Genomic DNA, 21,313 nt, shown 5'->3' on the forward strand with positions numbered 1-21,313 from the left:
GTTTGATTAAAGCATCTGTCAAATGCGTGAATGTAAATGTAGATTTATGAATGGCAATCAAGGCTTTTCTGGGCTTTATTTAATTCTGTTTTACTATCTGCAGACATTTCCACAAATCTTCAGGAAACGCACGTAGTTTGTCTGCATTTGTGGTTTAAATGTGTTACTTAAGAGATCAATTTAAGGAGTAAGACGAGATCTCTTAAATATTTCCCGACTTGTCAAGTGAGTTTGTAACACGGGCTCCTCCCGCAAACAGATTTCCACACAGAAAGAGAGGATTGTTTCAGTCACTTCACAGCTTTGTTATGTGAGGCCTTGTTAAAGCTGTCCACTCAGCTTTGATCTTCCAAGCTGTGACTTCTTTCACAACACTGTTCAAGCTGCTGGAGGATCAAGAAACCAGTGAAACGGCAGCAGCTGCTGGGATGTGTTATATAACTGAGGTGTGCATCAAACCGGCCAGCGCTGAATCACTGCTGGGCTTACTCTGATTCTGTCACATTTCAGCACAGAAAAGTCCAGCAATGAGCGTTACTGCAGGACTGAATACTGAAAGACCCTGAAATCAAGTAAAAGAGCTGGATAGGTGTGTAAAGGATTGAGAAATCAGTACATCAGTTTCTCTCTCTCTCTCTCTCTCTCTCTCTCTCTCACACACACACACACACACCCACACAAGTACATGCACTTCTCTTTAAGTACTTAATTGATTTTTTTACTACCTGGTAATTTTGAGAAGAAGTGAATCATATTGCACAAACCCCTCCAAATTATGTTTTTGCTTTCCTTTTTTTATATGGAATCCAATTTTTGGATCATTAAGAAGCATTATATATATATATATATATATATATATATATATATATATATATATATATATATATATATATATAAAATGGTTCTTAATGAATCTATAATTGGATTCCACATAAAAAAAAGAATATGTGTGTGTGTGTGTATTTTAGGTTTATATTTGGTCCATTTTGTTTATAATTTAGTTCCAGTAAAATGTTTCTAAATTTTAATTCTATTTAATTTTCATTTTTACAAGTTTTCATTTTTTTGAAAGTCATTTTTATGCCTATTTCTAGGTCCATTATAGTTTTTTTTTCAGGTAATTTGAGTGGTTTAACCATTTTATTATTTATTTATTTATTTATTTTTAGGTCCATTTTATTTTTTATTTCCAATTAATAATTTTAGTGCTTTAACATAAACTTATTTCAACTAGCTTCATGCAAAAATGTAATTGTTTTTATTTATTTACTTTTCATGTATTATTTATATTTTATTATATTTCAGCTTTATTTCAGGAATCAAAAATGTTTAAAATAATTTGTGGTCCATGAATAACCCTGATTTATATCCTTTGAATGAACATTTGGAGGTAAAATGCACTAAATTGCAATGAAAATAACTTTACACCACAATAACTCATTCTGGCTTATTTTTTCTTTGTATTTTGTATATGATGTTATTTAATGCATGTATATGTTCATTGAGTGCTGTATGCATTTGATATAGTTGTTGAGTTTCACTCGTGTGTGTGTGTGTGTGTGTGTGTGTGCCGGATCCCTCCCTGCCCTGAAGGAAGTCAGAGGGGGAGGGTAACGCTCCCTGATCTCTCACAAAATGGAGTGAAGCGTCACGCCCAAACAAACATGCCTTCTGTGGGCTGAGCGAGAGAGAAAGAGAGAGCAAGTGGGAGGAGAGGAAGCCCTGCCAGCGCTGGAGGGAGTGGCCGGACGAGGGAATCACAAACTAAAAAGGCGTGCTGGGTCAGTCACACCTGACACACTGCACAAAGCGAGAAGAGTGTCCCGAAATCCAGCAGCTACAGAGAGAGAAAACCAGAGGAGAAATGAAGGACACAGCCAAGAAAGGAAATGGAGAGAAGAGAACTATGGGTAAGAGTTGTACTGCTCTGATTCATTCCAGTCTGCTCCCTCTCTCCGCTTCTTCCTAATGCTTTCTCATTGCTTTGGATCAAGCTCTCTTTTGGTGTTTGTGTGAAAAGTTTCATGCCTACAGTGAGAAGCTGAACTTGTTACGTGCATTAAAACACGCTCGGCTTCTGAAGCTGATTGACTTCAGAACGGAACTTTCACTCTCTCTCTGCAAAACAAATACCAAACTTCACCTTTGACCTCCTGAGATATTTGTCCTCCCACTCCTGCCTGTCTGCTGATTCACTTCTGTGTTCTTTCAGGCACCATCAGATTTTTTTAAATCTAACTTTATTTTGCAAGTTCCCTGGAAATCTGCAGATCTTTCATAAGCTCGATCAAGATGCTGTTCCAAGAGTATTATCCAACATCTGACTAGTTACTAGAAGCCAGTTATCTTGAAATCGAGTGACAGGTCCACACAGACTTTGTGTTCACAGAAAGATCAGATTTTTACAGAATCGAGATGCCCGTGATTTATAAAATTCTGCACATGCCCCAACAATACCATTTTTTTTTTTTTTTGATAAATGCATATGGGTCTGTTAATACTATAATCAAATTTGACCGCGGATGAAATGTTGGTTTTCAAAAGGTTCAGCTTTATATTTACTGTGACCTATATAAAGTACGTCTGACTCATAGCTAGAACAATAGACTGAAGTACGATGATGCATCTCATCCTGAAAGCCGCCGCGTCACAATCAAGAGCTGTTTGAGATTGTTTGAGATCTTGAGTTGTTGTTTTTTCCTCCTGAAGTCCGTACAGGTCTCAGAAACAGAAAGAGTGAGGGAGTGTGGTGTATTAGTGCTTGTGACAGCCTCTCATCCAGCGCCTGTTATCCGCTCTCATTAGCCCGGGGGAAGTTTGGAAGTTGTCTGGACAAGCTCATGCCGTATCAAGCCGAGTCTTGCTGTTATTAGAGATCTAAGACTTGCCTACAAATCCAACGAGAGAGACTCAAAGCTTTTGGATGAAAATGTGTGTGAAGTTTTATATAATTTCACTCCCATTCATCTGACTCACTATATCAGATGGTAATACTGTGGTACTCAGTCAAACGTTTGGACACGTGAATGTCTTAGGTTCTCATGATCCCATCAAATCTAATGCCAAATGCTTAAAATTAATTTTATAGAGTAATATAAATTGTGATGTTTGAATATCTTTACAAAACTTTTTATTTTATTTTATTTTTAACTTACTGGCATTTCCACCCAAAATTGTTTACAATACTTAAATCAAAAAGAAAAGATAAAAACACAAGATAAAAAGATCTCTGGCCTCTTTTTCTATAATCATTTATTTTATTTTATTTAGTTTTAATTAACAATTTTGTTTCCCAAGTAATTGTGTCTTGTTTTATGGATGTTAAGATATTTATACAGGAAGATGAAACAAATTCTTCAAAATGTGTTTTTTATTTCCCACTGTCACAAAAACTAGTTTAGTTTAAAACTAAAGTTTTACATTTTTCTTACCTTACTGGAATTCTTTTACAGTACTTAAATCAAAAAGAAAACATAAAAAAACAAGATAAACAAACAAACAAATCTCTGACCTCTTTTTTTAATAATCAAACATTATTTTGTTTTAATTAACAATTTTGTTTCCCAAGCAATTGTCTTGTTTTAAAGAAGTTAAGATATTTATAATGTAAGATAAAACAAATTCTTCAGAAGTTTTTATTTAAATTTTTTCTCTCACTGTGACGAAAGTTATTTTATACAAATAATAACTAAAAAAAAAAAAAAAAGAGTATTTATACCTAGAATTGACTGACACTGATTACAATGGTAGTACATGATCACCATAATCATGTCATTTTAAGGTACATTGTAATGCTTTGGCAGCATGCCTAAAAAAATGGTAATACCATGGTGCTGTTGTGTAGTAGTTCTTATATGCAAAATCCTCTTTTTCAATTGCTTTCGTGACATTTTGACCGATTTCTCAACTCTCTTATGTAACTCCTGGTTTGGCTTGAAGCACATATTTGAGCTCAAACTGAAGAATCCACTCATATTTTACTCCCTTTCACTCTGCAGATGTCTCATGTTCAGCGAATGGGAAAGAAACGTCTGGAAGCAAAAAAGATGATGATGGGTCATTTCCAGTGAAGATTCAGGGTGCTGGTGTCGAACCCTTTGAGCTGCAGGTGAGCTTCCATCACAGTCTTGGCATGGTCTAACCTCACTTATACTAGTCCGGTTTGTCTTGATCAGCAATGCAAATGTTTTCAAATATATCTGTCAACAGAACATCAAAACATGCAAAGCACGTGTCATCCTTTAATTTTAACACTGTTGTCTTTGCTGATAATGTATTCTCTGCAGGTTCATGGATTCTGGCTGGTCCAGGATGCCATCATGACTGTTTTGGGCCGAGAGGAGGTGGCACCACGCACGTCTATCGCTCTGGCCCTTTCAGGGGTGACCCTTGACCCCATGATGGAGCTCCAGGACATCAAGGGCTTCAAAGCTGGAGTCACTCTCCGTCTAGTGGAAGGTACACTGCAGACAACTGCATTTCTAAAAGACTGCATCATATTAAACCTGTTTTATACATGAGTATGAGGATATTTGGTGGGAAGTCCAGATAAAACTATATGTGTTTGGACTGTGGCTGTTGGTTTTTAGCTGGTTTTCCAACCTGGCTAAGTTGGAAAACTATCATGGACCATCTACCATGTTCTAGAATCCAGCTTGACCAATTAGAGACCGTTTTATGGTTTGGACAGCCACAGTAAAAACTGGAAATGGAAATTGTGTGTGTGTTTTTTTTTTATTAGTCTGAAGAAGTCATTAAAATGAATAAAATAGTTTGAATCATCAAAGTTTCTATGGTAAATATATATTCTAAAACAATTTATTGGCTAGATATTGCGCAGACTTACAGATCAACTTGTTCACAAGTCATATATTCTATAAAATGTCTGTTTTGTGTGTGAATCTATTTGAGATTTAATGAATCAGTTGAATGGAGTCACAGACTCATTCTTGAATCTGTCTGCATTTTTATGTATCCAATAACAGTGGTATTTTATACCACAATGTTATTTATTCAAAAAAAAAAATGTAATACTATAATTATACTATAATATACTATATACATAGTATTTAAGTCATATTTTAAATTAGCTTTTTTTAACTTTCATATATTTTAAATTTTCCCCCCTTTAATCTTTAGGATTTTTTTTTTTTAAGATTTTAAAATGTTTTAGTGTGTACTTTTGTCATTTTATTTTATTTTTATTTTTTTCGCTTTATTTATTTATTTATTTTTTTTCAATTTTCGTTACTTGTTTAGTAATGTGTTTCCGTTAACCGCCTAAGTCAACGTGTCTAACTTTTGTTTAAGGATTTAAGTTGAAGTTCTTTTTATTTTATTTTATGAAATTAAATGAAAACGTTTTTTTTTAATAGCTTTACTTTTATGGAGCTGATCTTCTCTATACGCAAGACGTGCAATTTCTACGTAAAAATCTGTCAAATCATGTAATGTTAATGTTCTTGCACGAGACTAAAAAATGTGTAAAAAGCGTAAAGAGATACTGTTTCTTGCGCACTTTCTGCGAGCGCGATTCGAGACGGAGCGAAATATGGACAAATGCGTTTCATTAATTCGTTCATAATCACTTATACCCTCATATGCCCCGTTTTGTGTAGAGCCTCCAGAAGTCTAGGGTCGGCACTGAATAACCATAACAACTCTGATCCAATACTTCAGTACCTTTATTCAATGATCATAAACCACTGGAAAATTCATGGAAATTCACTTGCTTAGAAAGTGTGGGAACCTTGTGGTTTTTGCTGGTCCAGGCTGATCATCCTGACCATTCGGCTGACAGTCCATCTTCACCAGTTCCTCTGATCCAAAACCAGTCTGACCACCTTAAGCGAGAATGACCCACTGGTATCTGGTTTGTTTCGAGTCCAAGGTGGTTTACCAACCTAGCCAGGTTGGGCAGGTCAACCAACTCGCATCAGCTAGAAACCAACCATCATGCTCCGAAATGCAGCAACATTAGTGATCATTTCCACAGGGATCAGTGGGGGGTTTTCGCTCTACTGGTTTTGCAACTTTTTGATTTCATTGCAAGCCAGTGGATGAATCTTGTCTCTCTGTTAAGTGAGTCACATGGCACTCATTATAAGCAGTGTGGGAAAATAAATGATAGAATAGAAGATGTTATTGCTCACTAGATAAATCATAGTTTTACAAGATGAGACGCCTTAAAGTTCAGCAGATCAAGTGTTCGTGTGTGTGTTCTAGAGCCGTACTCGCCTCGATTGGCACAGGCTCATCTGGCACGTGTGCAGGAGATGCTGAAAGCTGTCGGGCCCCAAGACGCCTTGCTGGAGGGCCGATCCCCCGCTGTACTGAACACACTCACACAAACATCAGGTAAGAAATACACTCCAGTACATTTAGTTGATAGCTCTGTTGATATAATTCTGTTGATCATTATGTCAACTTAATATTGTGTACCTCAAATTTCAATATTTATTATTATTTTTATTTTTTTTATAGTAGTAACTTAATGAAATTGTCTTGATAACTTTGAAACCTGACCAGTCCATTTCTAGTTCCCAGCATGCTTTGCATAGGAATATTATAAATATTTATTAATTATTATTCTTTTTATTTTTTATTTTTTTTTACATATTTTTAATTTTTTTACATTTTCAGTTTTCATCTTTATTTTAGTTTGTTTTAATAATCCTATTGTGACTTGCTTTTGTCATTTGTCATATTTCTATTTTAACTTTCAATTTTAGTAATTTTAGTACTAAATTTAGAGGCCAATGCAACATTTCTATTTAAGTTTTTCTTTTAATATTTTCAAATATTTATTTTTAATTTTAATTACAGAAAAAATAGTAGTTTTACTCTGTTAACAGTAAAAACTCTGAATATTTTAACAACTTTATTTTTTATATTTTCAGTTTTCATTTTAATTTTATTTAGTTTTAATAACTTTATGTGCTTTTGTCATCTGGCATATTTCTATTTAACTTTAATGTAATTGTTAGTTTTAGTAATTGTAGTTTTGTCACTTAGCAAAGGCAACACTTCTCATTTTCATTTAGGCTTTTTAAGTTTTTCATCTAATATTGTATATTATTTCAGCTTTATTTAAATTACAGAAAAATATTTATAATAGTTTAGGTTAGGTTAGTTATTGGTAACATCACTGTTCCAGTATCTTGATAATTTTCTGTCTTTGTGTACAAATGTTGTCGTTAAATACATAAAAGTGCTTTTACTCAGTATTGCATTAATTCTTTTTTTAAGCTCATGGCAATGAGACTCTCTAATTCTGTTTATGTGTGTACTAGAAGCCCCTCCCACTCTGCACACATCAAAAAACAAACGAGCCAATAGTAAGACAGAGCAGTCTGGTGAAGCCCCGCCCCCTCCTGCCTACATTCTGCCTGGAGCTTCTGAACTTCCTCCGTTGACGACCCTGCTGCCCACCATCACACACAGTGAAGTATGTCAAATACACACAAATAAACCATCTGACAGTTACCTTTGTTTTTCATTCTCAAACTGCTGCTCCTATAGGCTCCCAGTTACCTGCTCGACCTGTCACTCAGCTGTTGGAACCCTCCCCCTGGTTTCCGGAAGCTGCAAGGTGACTTCATGTACATCAGTCTCCACACTCTGGAGGGCAAGCATTATGACATCACTTCCTGCCCACGTGGATTTTACCTGAACAGGTAAGACTCTCTGTATTACTGAATTCAGAAGCACTTACTCCCTATTTAACTTGACTCACTATTTAATTGCACCAAAACTAACAATGTACACAACACTGGAATAAAAAAGTAAATAACTATTCATTTTTAAGATCAATTAAGGTCATGCGACAAAAATGTAGCTAACTAATTTCTAAGATGTTGAAAATTTCATTTTGCATACAGTTTCACATATTATTTCTTAAATATACTAGGCATTACACAATATATACTAGATTTTTGCATAAAGAAAATTAAATCTAATTTAAACACACACACACATGTATATTATTTATTTATATATATATATATATATATATCTGTGTGTGTGTGTGTGTGTATGTATATATATGTGTATATATATGTATATGTATATATATAAATAATATACATGTGTGTGTGTGTTTAAATTAGATTTAATTTTCTTTATGCAAAAATCTAATAATATATTCAAATGATGTATTTCGTTTGTGGTGATTAATTAAAAAATATATTTAAATATATTTCAAAAACTGTATTGCAGTTTTTTTGTTAGTTTGTTTTTTAATGTACTGTATTGCAGTTGTGAGAATGAAAAAAGAAAAGAAAAAAAGAAAAACATCTGGATACATTAAAGTAATGAATTTTTTTTGTTGCATATTATTTGTGCAAAATAATTGTATATGTAATTTTTCTTTTCATTTTTTTCACATATTGGGTTGTTGTCATGAGATTCACCCGATAATTTGTATTTTATTTATTTATTTATTTTTTTGACTAACGGACTGTTTTTGCAGTGTTAGATTCACAGAATGATAGATGTATTTTTGTGTTTCAGGTCGACTCTCGAAATGTTTGACCCTCGTCCTGCTCAGTCGACTCCAGTGTGCCACTGTCTGACCGACTTGCTGTCTCACATCAGCCCACAGTTCAAACACAACCTGAGCACACTGCGGCACAGGTGACCCTCACACACACACACACACACACACACACACACACACACACACACTCTCTCTCAGGATAGTTGATTGAGTGTGTCTCTGTCCACTCAGGCCATCTCTGCCGGCTGAGGAGACACTGTCCACTCCGTACCGCACAGTCAGCTGGCTGGGCATCTCCTCACTCCACTCACACAAGCCCAGCTTCAGCAGCCGGCTGGGTCTGGACCAGGACCTCAATGCGCAGGTACACACACCTGTCCCACACACACCTGTTTCAGTGCTCTAACTCAAAGATCTTTGTTGACATGACTGGGTGACATATATTATTGCAATGAAGCATATAAATGCATTAATATCAGCAGTATAAAAAAACTGTAGTAATAAAAATAATCTAAAATAAATGATTGACTGTTTAATGTAAGTATTCATTAAAAAAAATATATATCAATAATATATATTTTTAAATAAGTTAAATAATTAAGTATATTATAAAAATAATTAAAAATGTAAATTTTTTGTAAATTATATTACATTCAGCCATAACCAAATGTCATAACTAAAGAAACAAAAACTTAATTGTGCTAAAATAGGTTTCAAATTGTATTAACAAATTTGATTATTGGTGTGTTTTTATGAGATTCACTCATATCTATATATTTATATCAATGTTAATATTTAAAAAAAAATACATAAAATAAGTAAATTATATTAACATCAACAATTTTACTGTATTACAGTCAAAATCACTATTAAGAAAAAAACCCTCAAGAGTAAAACCTATGAATGCACTACGGTAATGAGGATTTTTGTGGGAAAATATGCATAATGTCACAATGCAAAGAAAACAAATCTTAAGGTTTGAGGAGGAGAGAAGTATTGGATTGTTTTCATGAGATGTAATTAATGAAAATGATAGTAACTTACTGTAAAATAACATAGTAACTGATAAATAACTTAATATTAAATATTATAAATTAATATTAACATTTGCAAAAATTAAATAAGTTATATTAACACCAGCAAGATATTTGATATACTAATAATCACATAACTTGAAATGCAACAATTTGTAATTGTTCTATTTTTGATAGAGAAGTATTTGATAACGGTGAAATGGTTTTCTAAAAAAAATAATAATATTTTTTGTCTTGGTATTTGTAGCGGTGAAGATGTTTCTCAGTTTCTCTCAGATTGTGTCTTTGGACCTGTCTGTTCTCCTCTGCATGTGCTTTTGTCCACCTGTGTGTGTGTGTGTGTGTGTGTGTGTGTCATCTACATGTTCTGTTTTGTGTTTTAGGCTCCTGACTGGAATAAGGAGCTTCAAACAGCCAGAGATCTTCCTCAGAGGAGTCTGGAGGAGAGACTTCAGCGGGACCGAGCGTTACTCCAGGTCTGAGGCTGAGATATCCACACACTTCTGCTGTTTCCATATGAAGCTCATTATTACAACTACAGACTGAACTAAACCCTTACCCTTCTGTAGGTGAACAGTGCTTTTGTGTGGGCTGCTGCTCAGGCAGCAGAGAAGGTGATGGATGGCTTTGTCGACTCGATCAGCGGTTCTAACGGGGACCCGGTGTTCTTGTGTGGCGGTGTGTTCATGAGTAAAGCGGCAAACGGAGACCAGTTGCTGGGAGGAGAACGGAGTTACAGAGCCGCTCAACGCCTCGAGCTGCAATGTGTTCAGGCTTACAGCGATCTGGATGGAGACCTCCAAAACCTGCACACCATCCCCACCGCGCTGGCCGACTACCGCGGCGTTCGGCTGTCCGCGCAGGGCCTGGCTCCGGGTATCCAGGGCTCTGAACAGGCCGAGGTTCCCAGTGGTCTTTTATACGGCTACAGCGCAGGGCCATCGGAAAATCCATCGAGACGGAAACTCCTACAGCTGCTGGCTCTTTCCGCAAAGGCTCTTTCTCTGCAAAGACATGCGGTTGTGGGGCCGACTGGGCATCAGTTGCCCCTCTTCACCTCTATAGATGCCCAGGGTATTCTGGGGGCTGATGGTCGGTATTACCTGCTGGATGTGTATCGTACTATGCCTGCTGATACTAACTTCCTGGTAGAGGATGGAGAAGAAGGAGCAGAAACGGAAGGAAGTTTTCCCAGACGGTACCCTCACGCTTTGTGTCGATTACGGCCGGAGCTAGTGAAGGCGTTTATTCAACACAAGTGAGTATTGACAGGTTTTCCAAGTACTTTCATTGGTTGTTCAAACAGATAGCCCCGCCCCCTAATTTACATAATTGGTTGAGACGGTGTTTGTTTGTAGGAATGCTACAAGAAAATCAACAAAAAGTGAACTAAAACTGAAATAAAAAGAAACTAAACCTGAATAATAATATTTAAAATAGACAAAATTTAATACAAAAAAAAACTAACTGAAAAAAAAATTGTGCTGTCAAACGAATAATTGCATCCAAAATAAAATATTTTTTTTTACATAATTTGTGTTTATACTGTGTATATTTATTATGTATATTTTTAAATATAAACACATGCATGTTTATATTTCAGAAAAAAAGTTCACATATTAAATATATTTATATATAATATAATATATATAATATAAATATATAAATGTAACTGCAAATATTTTCTAATTATATACTGTATGTGTGTATTTATGTATACATCATAAATATACACAGAACACACACACATATATTATAAACAATAATATAAAAAAATTATATATAATATAAACAAGAACTTTAATTTTGGATGTGATTAATCGCGATTAATTATTTGACAGCACTAATAAAAATAAAAGCTATACTAATATATAAATAATACTAAAATAACACTGCTTTCTGTTTTGACAATGAATAAGTTTTCATGTTGCTAATATTCAATACTTAGGAAAATTATTTGTATATTATTTGCTTGCACATTCAGCACAGGTGAGTTTTGACAGGTTTCCCAAATCTTTCCATTGGTCGATTAAACTGATAGCCCCGCCCCAAAATCACACCATTGGTAGAGCCACTGTTGCCTTGTTTAGGTGTTCAAACTAAATATTATAGCAAAATAGTATTACAAAAAAAAGTAAAATGTAAATTGCAGCAGTGCAAAATGCATTGAGTTGCATGTCATGAGCAAGCAACAATTATTAATGCATGAATCAAGCACACAGAAAGTCTTTTCTTTTTTCCCCACACAGTCTCATTATGTATATGTATAATTCTGCATATTAAACTGGGATACAAGAAGGTACTTAATTTACTTAGACACTTTAATTTTAGATGTTATGTTTGCTTACCTGTACATGAACATGATGTGTCTTGATGTTTCAGACATGCCGAGTTCTCACAGCGAGTGAAGGCTCACATGGAGGAGAACGGAGGGCTGGAAGAGTGCATGAACTCTGGTGAGAAGTGTTCATTTTCTGTCTTGGGATGCTGAGATGAATTTGTTTAACAGGAATAATCATATGTGTTTATTTGTGTGTTGTCAGCTGATTCTCGGAACATAGACGCAGTAAGAAAAGCTTGCAAAGATGTCGGATCCCTCAGTGACATCATCTTTGAGATGCGTTTCAACCCTAATGTCTTCTCCCCAGGTCAGGAAAATACCTGTACCTATCTGTCATAATGCATACTGGGATTGACTTTTCTGTGTAGCATATATTGATTTAAGATTTAGCATTAGGCTAAAAAGGCAAAGTTATATTCCTGGTTGATGCATCACAAGCCATCACTAGATTTTGAAGCAGAGCTAATATCATCACATCCATCTTGAACAGAACACATTACGTTTGGCTTCTTTACAGCTATACATGAGAGTTTATTTTTATTGTTTTGGGTGTCTTGGGGCAGGTGTGGAGTTTCCCAGCTCAGAAAGTGACGCTGTGGAGTTGCAGAAGAAATTATTGAAGGAAGCTGCATCTTTTATCATAAACGACCGGATGCCAGAATTTGTGAGTGTATTTTGTGTTTTTATCCACTACTGCTCAAAAGTTTGGTCTACTGGAGAACATAAACTTTTCATAAACTTGAAAGGATGCATTAAATTGATCAAAAGTGACTGTTAAATTAAGAATATATCTATTCATCAAATAATCTGTTTTCAGCATTAATAATAATAATAAGAAATGTTTCTTGAGCAGCAAATCAGCATATCAGAAAGATCATGTGACACTGAAGACTTCGATCACAGCAATAAATTACATTTTAAAACATCAAAATAGGAAATGCTTATTTGAAATAATATTTCACATTGCTAATGTTTTTACTATTTTGATTAAACAAATGTGTGCTTTCAGATGAACGACTGCATTCATGGTGCTGACATACCAATGGACTGTGCTTCTTTACGACAAGCCCTCCATCAGAAAGGCATAAACCTGCGTTATCTAGGTCACCTGATCTCGTCCATCAACCAATCAGATCGCAAACACCAGCTGCGACACATCACGGTGGGAACATGATTTTAAAATGCATTAAATCAGAGGAGATTTTAGGTTTGAGAAGCATTCGAATAGTATCTCACTGTTTCAGAGGTTGGCGTTTGCGGAGATTGTAGTGCGCTGTGCACAGCGGTTCTTCAGTGGCTACATTCAGGTATTTCTTTTCATGTAGTTAATCTGTTAAAATGTTATTTATGAAGGAATTATTCGTTCAAAAAAATGAAATTGTCTTCTGTGTCGTTTAGGGAGTGGAAACATCTAACCTGTCAGCAGCAGCGAGTCATTTCCTCTGCTGCTTATTAGTTCCTAACTTCAGTTCTGCATCAAATGGGGAGGAGTCTAAGAAGCGCTCCAGGAGGCGTGGCCGTGGAGGGGGCGGGGCTCCCGACAGCACCGCATGGACCGCACTCAGCGGGAATGAACTGTGGAGTCTGATCTGTCAGGATGCTGAAGAAACATACAGACTTAAAGAAGGACTAGGGTGAGCCAAGATCATCCGTTTCAAATACTTTAACCCTTACTTGTGTCCAGTACACCCTGTGGCTTCATAAAGGGATATGTTTTACAGGTCAAACGTGGATCATTTAGTAGAGCAGTACGGACTCCAGAAGATATCCCTGTTGAGAGAGATGTGCTTGAAGACTGGCATTCAGGTATTGTGTTGAACCGAACAATGGCCAAACTTTAAAGACCATACTAGAATATTACTATTTCTGCAATCTGGTTTGTCTTGAAGGAACTTTATATAAGGTAGGCTATTTTAGCAGGTTAATCTCTTAGGTTTATATGTAAAAAAGCTTTTGACTAACGACTGTTTTGTTTTGGTATTTACATTTATTTATTTTTTATTACCAAGGCATCATGAAAAAAAAATATTTATCAACAAAGAACAAATGTACAGGCTTATTTTAGTAGGCCTACATATAACTAGGAATAAAAGGCACCAATTAAAACAAAAAAAGATTAAATAAGTAATAACGATAATTTAAATAAAATATGACATCTGCTAAATATATTGAATTCTTTCACAAAATATATTGAAAAAGCATGTTTGATCAGAGTCAGTCAGATTTATTTTTAATAAATGAATACTTTTATTTAACAAAGATTCATTAAATTGATCAAAAGTGACAGTTGAGACATTAATAAATAATTTAGAATTTTCTGTTTCTCTAAGAATCCTAAAAAATTAAATGCATCATAGTTTCCAAAAAAAAAGCACTGTTTTCAGCACTGAAAATAATCAGAAATGTTTCTTGATTGGAAAATCAGTATATTATTGTGATTTCTGAAGATAATGTAACACTGAAGACTGGAGTAATGCTGTGTTCACACCAAACGCGAATAGAGCGTCAAATTCGCGTCTACCGCGCCTAGTTTGCCGCTTGACCATTTTGAGATCATTCGCTTCATTCGCGCGAGTAATTCGCTTGATTCGCGCGTGAAATTAACTTCACAACAGACGCGAATTCGCGTCATGGGGGGGCTTCTGCCAGCTGAGTCCACGGAGCATTTTCAACCGCCATTTTTATTCGGATAATTTTCAAAATATTACTGTTATTGTGTCATGAAATGTAGTTTTAAAAGTATTTCAGGAGAGAATGTAGTTGTTTTAAACTCAAATATGCGGTTTATTTATAATGACAGCGTCTATTTAAAAAATGTGTTTCGCCGATCTCGGAGATGAGCTCCATGCGACCAGCGGGAGCTCCGTCATCATGTATCCGCCGAGAGTAGCCTTTCCTCGGCTAGATCTTCTGACATTTGCCGCTGGCTCTGATGTCTCTAGTGTCTTTAGTGGTTCAAGATAAAATATAATTCGTTTGGGGTAAAATTAAACGTTTCTTATCTTTGGCCTTTATTCAATTTATCTATCAATATGTTTTATATATATACATAGGTCCTTTTTATTCCGGTCTCTATAGAAATATGAACTTTTGTCATATAGCTCCGGTTGACTCCTCACTGACAACATCTGTCGTTCCTCCTTGTTGAATGAGTGGAGAAGGGTATTCCTGCACAACCCGAGGCTGCAGGAACATACTGTTGAATGAGTGACTCCTAGCAGGCTTCTGATTGGTTAACGCGGCGCGAATTGACGCCAAAGTTCAAATTTTTCAACTCGGGCGGCAGACGCGAATTCGCGTCAAACGCTAAATGCACAAAAAGCACCATTCGCGCTTAACGCGCTCTATTCGCGCGTCAATTCGCGTCATTCGCGCGAACTAGACGCGCGAATGAGGCGAATTCGCGTCTTCCGCGCCGCGCTTAACGCCCCATTCGCGCCGCGAGACCTCCAGACGCGCGTAAACGCGCCTTTGCATTGACTTAACATTGAAATCATTCGCGCCAGACGCTCTATTCGCGTTTGGTGTGAACACAGCATAAGGATGCTGAAAATTCAGCTTTGATTATAGAAATAAACCAATTTTAAAATGTATTCAAATGGAATAGTTATTTTAAATACCAATAATATTTAGCAATATTTACTCTATTTTTGATCAAATAAATTCAGCCTTGGTGAGCAAGAAGGGTAGTCTTTCCTTGACAGCGTTTGTGAGGATCTTTGTTAATATCTTGTAGGGTGTTTGAGGGTGCTGTGTAATAGTCGTAGAGAAACTTTCTCATCAGTGTGTTTGTGAATGTCCCACAGCTCCGCCTCAGAGAATACATTCTTGACAATCGTAGCAAAGCGGCTATCAATCCTGACGACGTGCTCAACATCCTCCCCATCATCAAGCACATAAGCATGACAACCAGCGACGCCACACGGATGTTCAGCGCAGCTCAGAACAGTCTTCAGAAAGGTATTCACGACGAGCCAGTGTGCAGTAACTGAGTCACGTGTGGACAGCCTCGCCTGACCGTGTTTTCACCGTAGGGTTACTGGAGCAGGCGTACGAGCAGCTGAAGGAAGCGGCGTACATCTTCGGCCGCGTGTGTGATGACCTTCACCCTGAAGCCTGCCGTTGTCTCAGTCTGCTGGCCAGAGTGGCCTATGTACAGGGCCATCCTGCTGAGGTGTGTTTGTGTGTGAATTAATAGAAAGCTTTTTGTATAATAGGACCTTTTAGGTCATTGTCAACATTTTTGATGTCATTAAAGATCAAAATGACTTTGAACAAATGTTTTCTTTGAACGAAATTGAGATTTATACAGCATCTGAAAGCTGAGTAAATAAGCTTTCCATTGATGTATGGTTTATTAGAATCTGACAATATTTACCAAGATGCAACTGTATGAGAAAAAATCTAAATACTGAGAAAATCACCTTTAAAGTTTGAATTCTTAGCAATGCATATTCCTAATCGGATATTAAGTTTTTAGGTAACACTTAAGAATAATGGTCCATTAGTTAATGTTAGTTAAATCATTAATTAACATGAACAAACATTGAACAATGCATGTATTACTGTATTTATTCATCTTTGTTAATGTTAGTTAATGAAAATAAAGTTTAATTGTTAGTTCATGCTAATTCACAATGCATTAATTAATGTTAACAAGCACAACTTTTGATTTGAATAATGCATAAGTAAATGTTGAAATTAACATCAACTAAGATTAATAAATGCTGTAGAAGGATTGTTCTTAGATCATGTTAACTAACATGAACTAATGGACCATTATTCTAAAGTGTTACCAGTTTTAATATATTTACAGTTGGAAATTTACAAAATATCTTTATAGGAACATGATCTTTACATAATATCCTAATGATTTTTGGCATAAAAGAAAAATCTATAATTTTGACCCATACAATGTCTTTTGGGCTATTGCTACAAATATCCCCCAGAGACTTAAGACTGCTTTTGTGCTCCAGGGTCCAAGAGTTCTGATACTAGAAAGAACATTTGTTCAACATTCCAGAATGTTAGCTAAAGTTCTAAGACTGTTCCCTGTTAGTTTGTCATGTGCTCAGTGTCTCTCTTGTGTGCTGTAGGCTCGTAGCGTGCAGCTGAGGGTCGTGATCATCAGCGAAAGGGTTCTAGGTTTCGATCACCCCAACACCATTCAGCAATACGTGAGTCACGCCCTCACAAAACCAAACAGACCTACTTTTTAAAATGCACAGCGATCTCCATTATCTGATGCAATTACTTCTTTTGTTCCAGGTGTTGTTGGCAGTGTATCTGTTGGCTGGAGGCGAAACCGCTCTGGCTCAGCGCTGCCTGTATCGTGCCAAAGTTCTCCTGCTGACGGTTCACGGAGCAGATCATCCTTACACTGCAGTCATTGATGTAAACATCATCAAACATGATCAAGTTATCACTGATAACAAATAGAAATATCAGTTTGAATCTCTTTTTCTCCCTCAGGCTTCTCTGGGCTTGGTTCTTCAGGGAGAGCAGTCATTACAGTATCTACAGAGCGCACTGAAACTCAACAGCTCCTTCAGAGGAGACTCAGACCTGACCACAGCTCTGATGTAAGCCAAGATGCTTTCATCATAGAAAGAAAATAGAGGGAGCTGTATAGTCGTCATATAATAACCTACTCAGATGCCACGAGCGCTAAGGCTCTGCTCCAAACCCTAGTAGGCTGCTTATATGACTATGACTTTTCATCGTCATAGAAGCACACTCAACATCCACTTTCAAAATGATACAACCTTCTAAAATAGCATATTTTGCTCAAAAAAATGCAGGATCACATATATACTTCATGCATAAGAAAATCTCATAATGCACTGCAATGAGCACCGTAAAAAAATAACACTCATCTTAAATGAAGAAAACAACTGTGAAATTGACAGTTGCTTTTTTAAAGCAATATTCATGCACTGTGTAGTCTTTTTTTTGTGTGTGTGTGTATTGTGTAATTTTTTTCATGACATAATATGATTACACCAACCAATTGCACACAATAAAAAAATACTACTACTAACAATGGAAAATTAATAAAAAGTTCGGTGACATGATCAAATTTACCACCCAAATTTTTTTTACTGGTCATGAAACTCTTTTTGCAAAAACATGCTGTTATTACTACTTCTACAATAACTTAACATATTTACAATGTTTTAAAATCTTCCCGTTGGTGCTTTAAACCGCAGTTTAACCTATTAATTATAGTCTTTCAACATTACAGTATAACTGCATAAACTATACATTATATTCTCTAATTTTAAGATAAAAACATTTTATCAATTACTAGACCAGTCCAAGTCGCCATTCATGAAGAAGGTATTAGTTTAGTCACTTCTAAGGTTCAGTTTTGGTGACTTTAAAGGTGACGGAGTATTTTGACACTGAGGCAGCTCATTAAGGTTTGGATCAGAGCCAAAGTATTCAAACTCATTTAAACATATAATTATGTTAGCTGTCTGTTAACGTTGCTAGAGGTAATTTCTGATGTTCGGCAGGCACCATCTGCTGGCTCAGAGACTGTGTGTGGCTGGAGACTTCAGAGGAGGCATGAATCATGAAAAGGAAGCTCACAGCATCTTCCAGAGCAAGGTCAGATTTAGTGTTCTTCTGTTGAAGTTGTGCCTTGAATAAATGATCGTGTTCTGAGGGTGTTTTTGTGGTGCAACAGTACGGAGAAGATCATCCTCAAACCAAATGCAGCTCTGATTTCCTGAGGAACATTACCCAGCAGGCCGTGCGTGTGGAACGATCCATTCGTCAGGGAGGCGCGGAGCTTTGTGAGGCACTGCCTGAGGTAAGCACAGCTTGAAACCGCTGTTTAATAGAGCCCAGATGAGAAGACTTGAAGGTTTGTGTTGAACATGGAATGTGTTTTAGGGTTTGGTTCCCTCTCAGGACACCACGCTGGAGCAGCTCGCTCTGCTCAATGGCATACTGAAGACTTCATACAGGTAAGAGACTTTCAGGATTGTACTTCTTTGAAATTCTGAAGAAAAAAAATCAATCAAGAGAGAAACATCACACAAACATCATCACAAAATAATAATAAAAAATATTCTGAATAAAAGTATTTTACCTATATATATATATATGAAACAATGTATTGTTTGTTTATTATATATATATATATATATATATATATATATATATATATATATATATATATATATATATATATATAAAAATAAACTCAAGTATTTATAAAAATATCATAATGTTTGAAAAATGCAATTGCAATATATATAACACACACACACACACACACACACACACACATTTATCATTTCATTTTTATTTTTTATATATACACATATTTTTTACATAATAAATATATTAAAAAATATTATTTCTGCATTATGGTAATCACAATTTGGAATGTAATTATTATTTTTTATATAACATTTTCAATCATTTATTCAAATAAAATTGTTGTCTGTTAGTGGGTGTTATTACTATTATTATTTATTATTACATTTTGAAAGCGTTCATAAGGCTAAACAAAAATAAACAACAACAAAAAAAACATCTGGGGAGCCGTGAATTTTGTGAATGATTTGCATTCAGTTTTTGCAAAATTGTAGGTTCTGATTCTGTATATTGTGCATTTTCAATTTATGGAAACAGATGAATAAATCACTTGTTTTTGCTTAAGCACAAGAATGATGGAGTTCAAAGAGAAGCTGAAAGAGAGGAAAGCTGCAGAAGAGGCTGAAAAGGCTAAACTGGGGAACTCTGAATCCACCAGTCAGGTTACTGAGGAGGACACAAATGCAGAAAGTCAGTCATCGAAAACCAATGCTTGTGAGAAATCAGACCACTCAAACATGAATGGTCAGATCGAGTCCCATCTGCATAACGGAAACTGTGCCACAAAAAACGAAAGTGAGGAGGAGGAGCAACCATCAAACAGCACTAATGGTGTCTCCACTGAGAGCCAATCAAAATCAAGTAATGTTCTGATGTCAGTAAATGAAGCAGAGTCAGAATCAGCAGTGGTGAATGGAAAAGAGTGTGTTGTGAAGGATGAATCTGAGAAACAGGTTGAGACGGAGTGAGACAGATCCAGTGTTTGACACATGACTGTACGACCATATCAAATCAGTGCCTTCACTAACAGCACGAGAGAGAAGATGAAGCCAAATGACAATCTCTTGAAGACATAGTTTTGAAGTCATTCAAATGTTTGAATAAAATAGTGTTATTTCTGTGAGTGAATCTTGGTTATGCAACCCTCATACTTTTGTACCTTTTTTTTTTTTGGCAGTTTTCCATTAAAATAAAATCTATATATAAAATCATTAGATATAAACTGACTTTTTTTTTTTTTTACCCAATTCTGAGTTTAAGTTTTTCTTCGAATTCTGAGTTTACGTCTAAATTTTTGTTTTATTTTTTGCTTTCTGCCACATAATTAAAAATAAAAATGGTAATTGCGCCTTTTTAATGTCACAATTCTGTTTTTTCCCCCTTGCCATTGCTAGTTTATAACTATTAACGCATAAATTGAGGATTATATGAAATATGTTTTTTAATTCTTTATAAACAAACATGAATTATAAAGGTGTAATGTTAGATTAAACTCAAGGATACATTTGAAAGGAAGCTGTAGTCTCTATCAAACTCTCTCTGAAGCATCCTAGGAAAACAATTAAACTTTTCAAAAAAAAAAAATTTCATTAACTAGCTGAAATAAAAAGTGTAATTGTTTTTACATGTTTATTTTTTTAATCAATAATGTGTTTTATAACACCAGACTCCCACTGCTGTTGAATGCCATGAAAACTGTTGCCAATTATAATCATTTTTGGCAACGTCTGAAGCGTCCAGTTTCTCCACTGCAGGTTGTTTTACAGAGCATCCCACAATGCATCAGTTAAAACAGGGTGGGTTGACAAACCACTCGTTTTCCCTCCTGTGAGGAACATAAAGCTTGAAAACTTGACAGAAAAACGTGTCTTTTTATGTCGGTAGATGAGCGATGTGTGCACCTCATTTTCAGCCAACGCAGTGAAGCGGAGCTCCTTGAGGATGTCACACTCTGACACAGAAAACAGGATCATACACACAACAACCACCCACTGCAATCTGAGGAAAAGAAGAATATCTCTGTTTAATGGACAAATCATAGAAATCACACAAATGAAATGCATATACCAGAAGTGTCTCTAGAAGCAGTAACAAAAGTGCAAGCTGGTTTCGGCAGATATACAAGAAGTAAAGTGACCTTGGAGTCTGAGAGCAGCCAGTGCTCCACACAAAGATCTGATCTCACCATCATTCAGCCCGTCTGTGATTACATGAAGAAACTGAGACAGACCAAATCCAAAACACCTGAAGAATCTTACCTGCAAAACTACCTGTGCGCAGGTTTAACAATCACAAAAGCTTTTAAACACAAAAGGTGGTCGCACTAAGTGT

At 35.8% G+C, this 21,313-nt stretch overlaps 1 protein-coding gene across 2 annotated transcripts; it reads left to right on the plus strand.

The window, feature by feature from the left end:
• The first annotated feature begins 1,662 nt into the window (after positions 1-1,662).
• LOC128019018 (clustered mitochondria protein homolog) lies at positions 1,663-20,193 on the plus strand. Of its 2 annotated transcripts, none has more exons than XM_052604957.1 (26): positions 1,663-1,910; positions 3,999-4,108; positions 4,287-4,458; positions 6,226-6,357; positions 7,296-7,447; positions 7,522-7,676; positions 8,512-8,634; positions 8,729-8,861; positions 9,915-10,007; positions 10,101-10,789; positions 11,914-11,987; positions 12,075-12,179; positions 12,436-12,536; positions 12,882-13,034; positions 13,117-13,179; positions 13,271-13,506; positions 13,594-13,678; positions 15,679-15,832; positions 15,907-16,046; positions 16,969-17,049; positions 17,141-17,266; positions 17,345-17,454; positions 18,391-18,484; positions 18,564-18,689; positions 18,773-18,846; positions 19,548-20,193. In XM_052604957.1, the coding sequence occupies exons 1-26, from the start codon at positions 1,865-1,867 to the stop codon at positions 19,948-19,950; spliced, it is 3,930 nt and encodes a 1,309-aa protein (XP_052460917.1). In that variant the 5' UTR covers positions 1,663-1,864; the 3' UTR covers positions 19,951-20,193. The 2 variants fall into 2 exon arrangements, with proteins under 2 accessions (XP_052460917.1, XP_052460916.1); XM_052604956.1 differs by having other exon boundaries at positions 1,665-1,910; positions 7,293-7,447.
• The last annotated feature ends 1,120 nt before the right edge of the window (positions 20,194-21,313 follow it).

This window comes from Carassius gibelio, chromosome A8 (assembly GCF_023724105.1).
Source record: "Carassius gibelio isolate Cgi1373 ecotype wild population from Czech Republic chromosome A8, carGib1.2-hapl.c, whole genome shotgun sequence".
Lineage (NCBI taxonomy): Eukaryota > Metazoa > Chordata > Actinopteri > Cypriniformes > Cyprinidae > Carassius > Carassius gibelio.

What these genes read in the sequence shown, in the direction of transcription:
- LOC128019018 (XM_052604956.1), top strand. Translation starts at nt 1,865, where the DNA reads ATGAAGGACACAGCCAAGAAAGGAAATGGAGAGAAGAGAACTATGG. An exon ending in CCACCATCACACACAGTGAA is followed by an intron (nt 7,448 to 7,521) that starts GTATGTCAAATA and finishes CTGCTCCTATAG; the next exon opens with GCTCCCAGTTACCTGCTCGA. An exon ending in ACAGCATCTTCCAGAGCAAG is followed by an intron (nt 18,485 to 18,563) that starts GTCAGATTTAGT and finishes GTGGTGCAACAG; the next exon opens with TACGGAGAAGATCATCCTCA.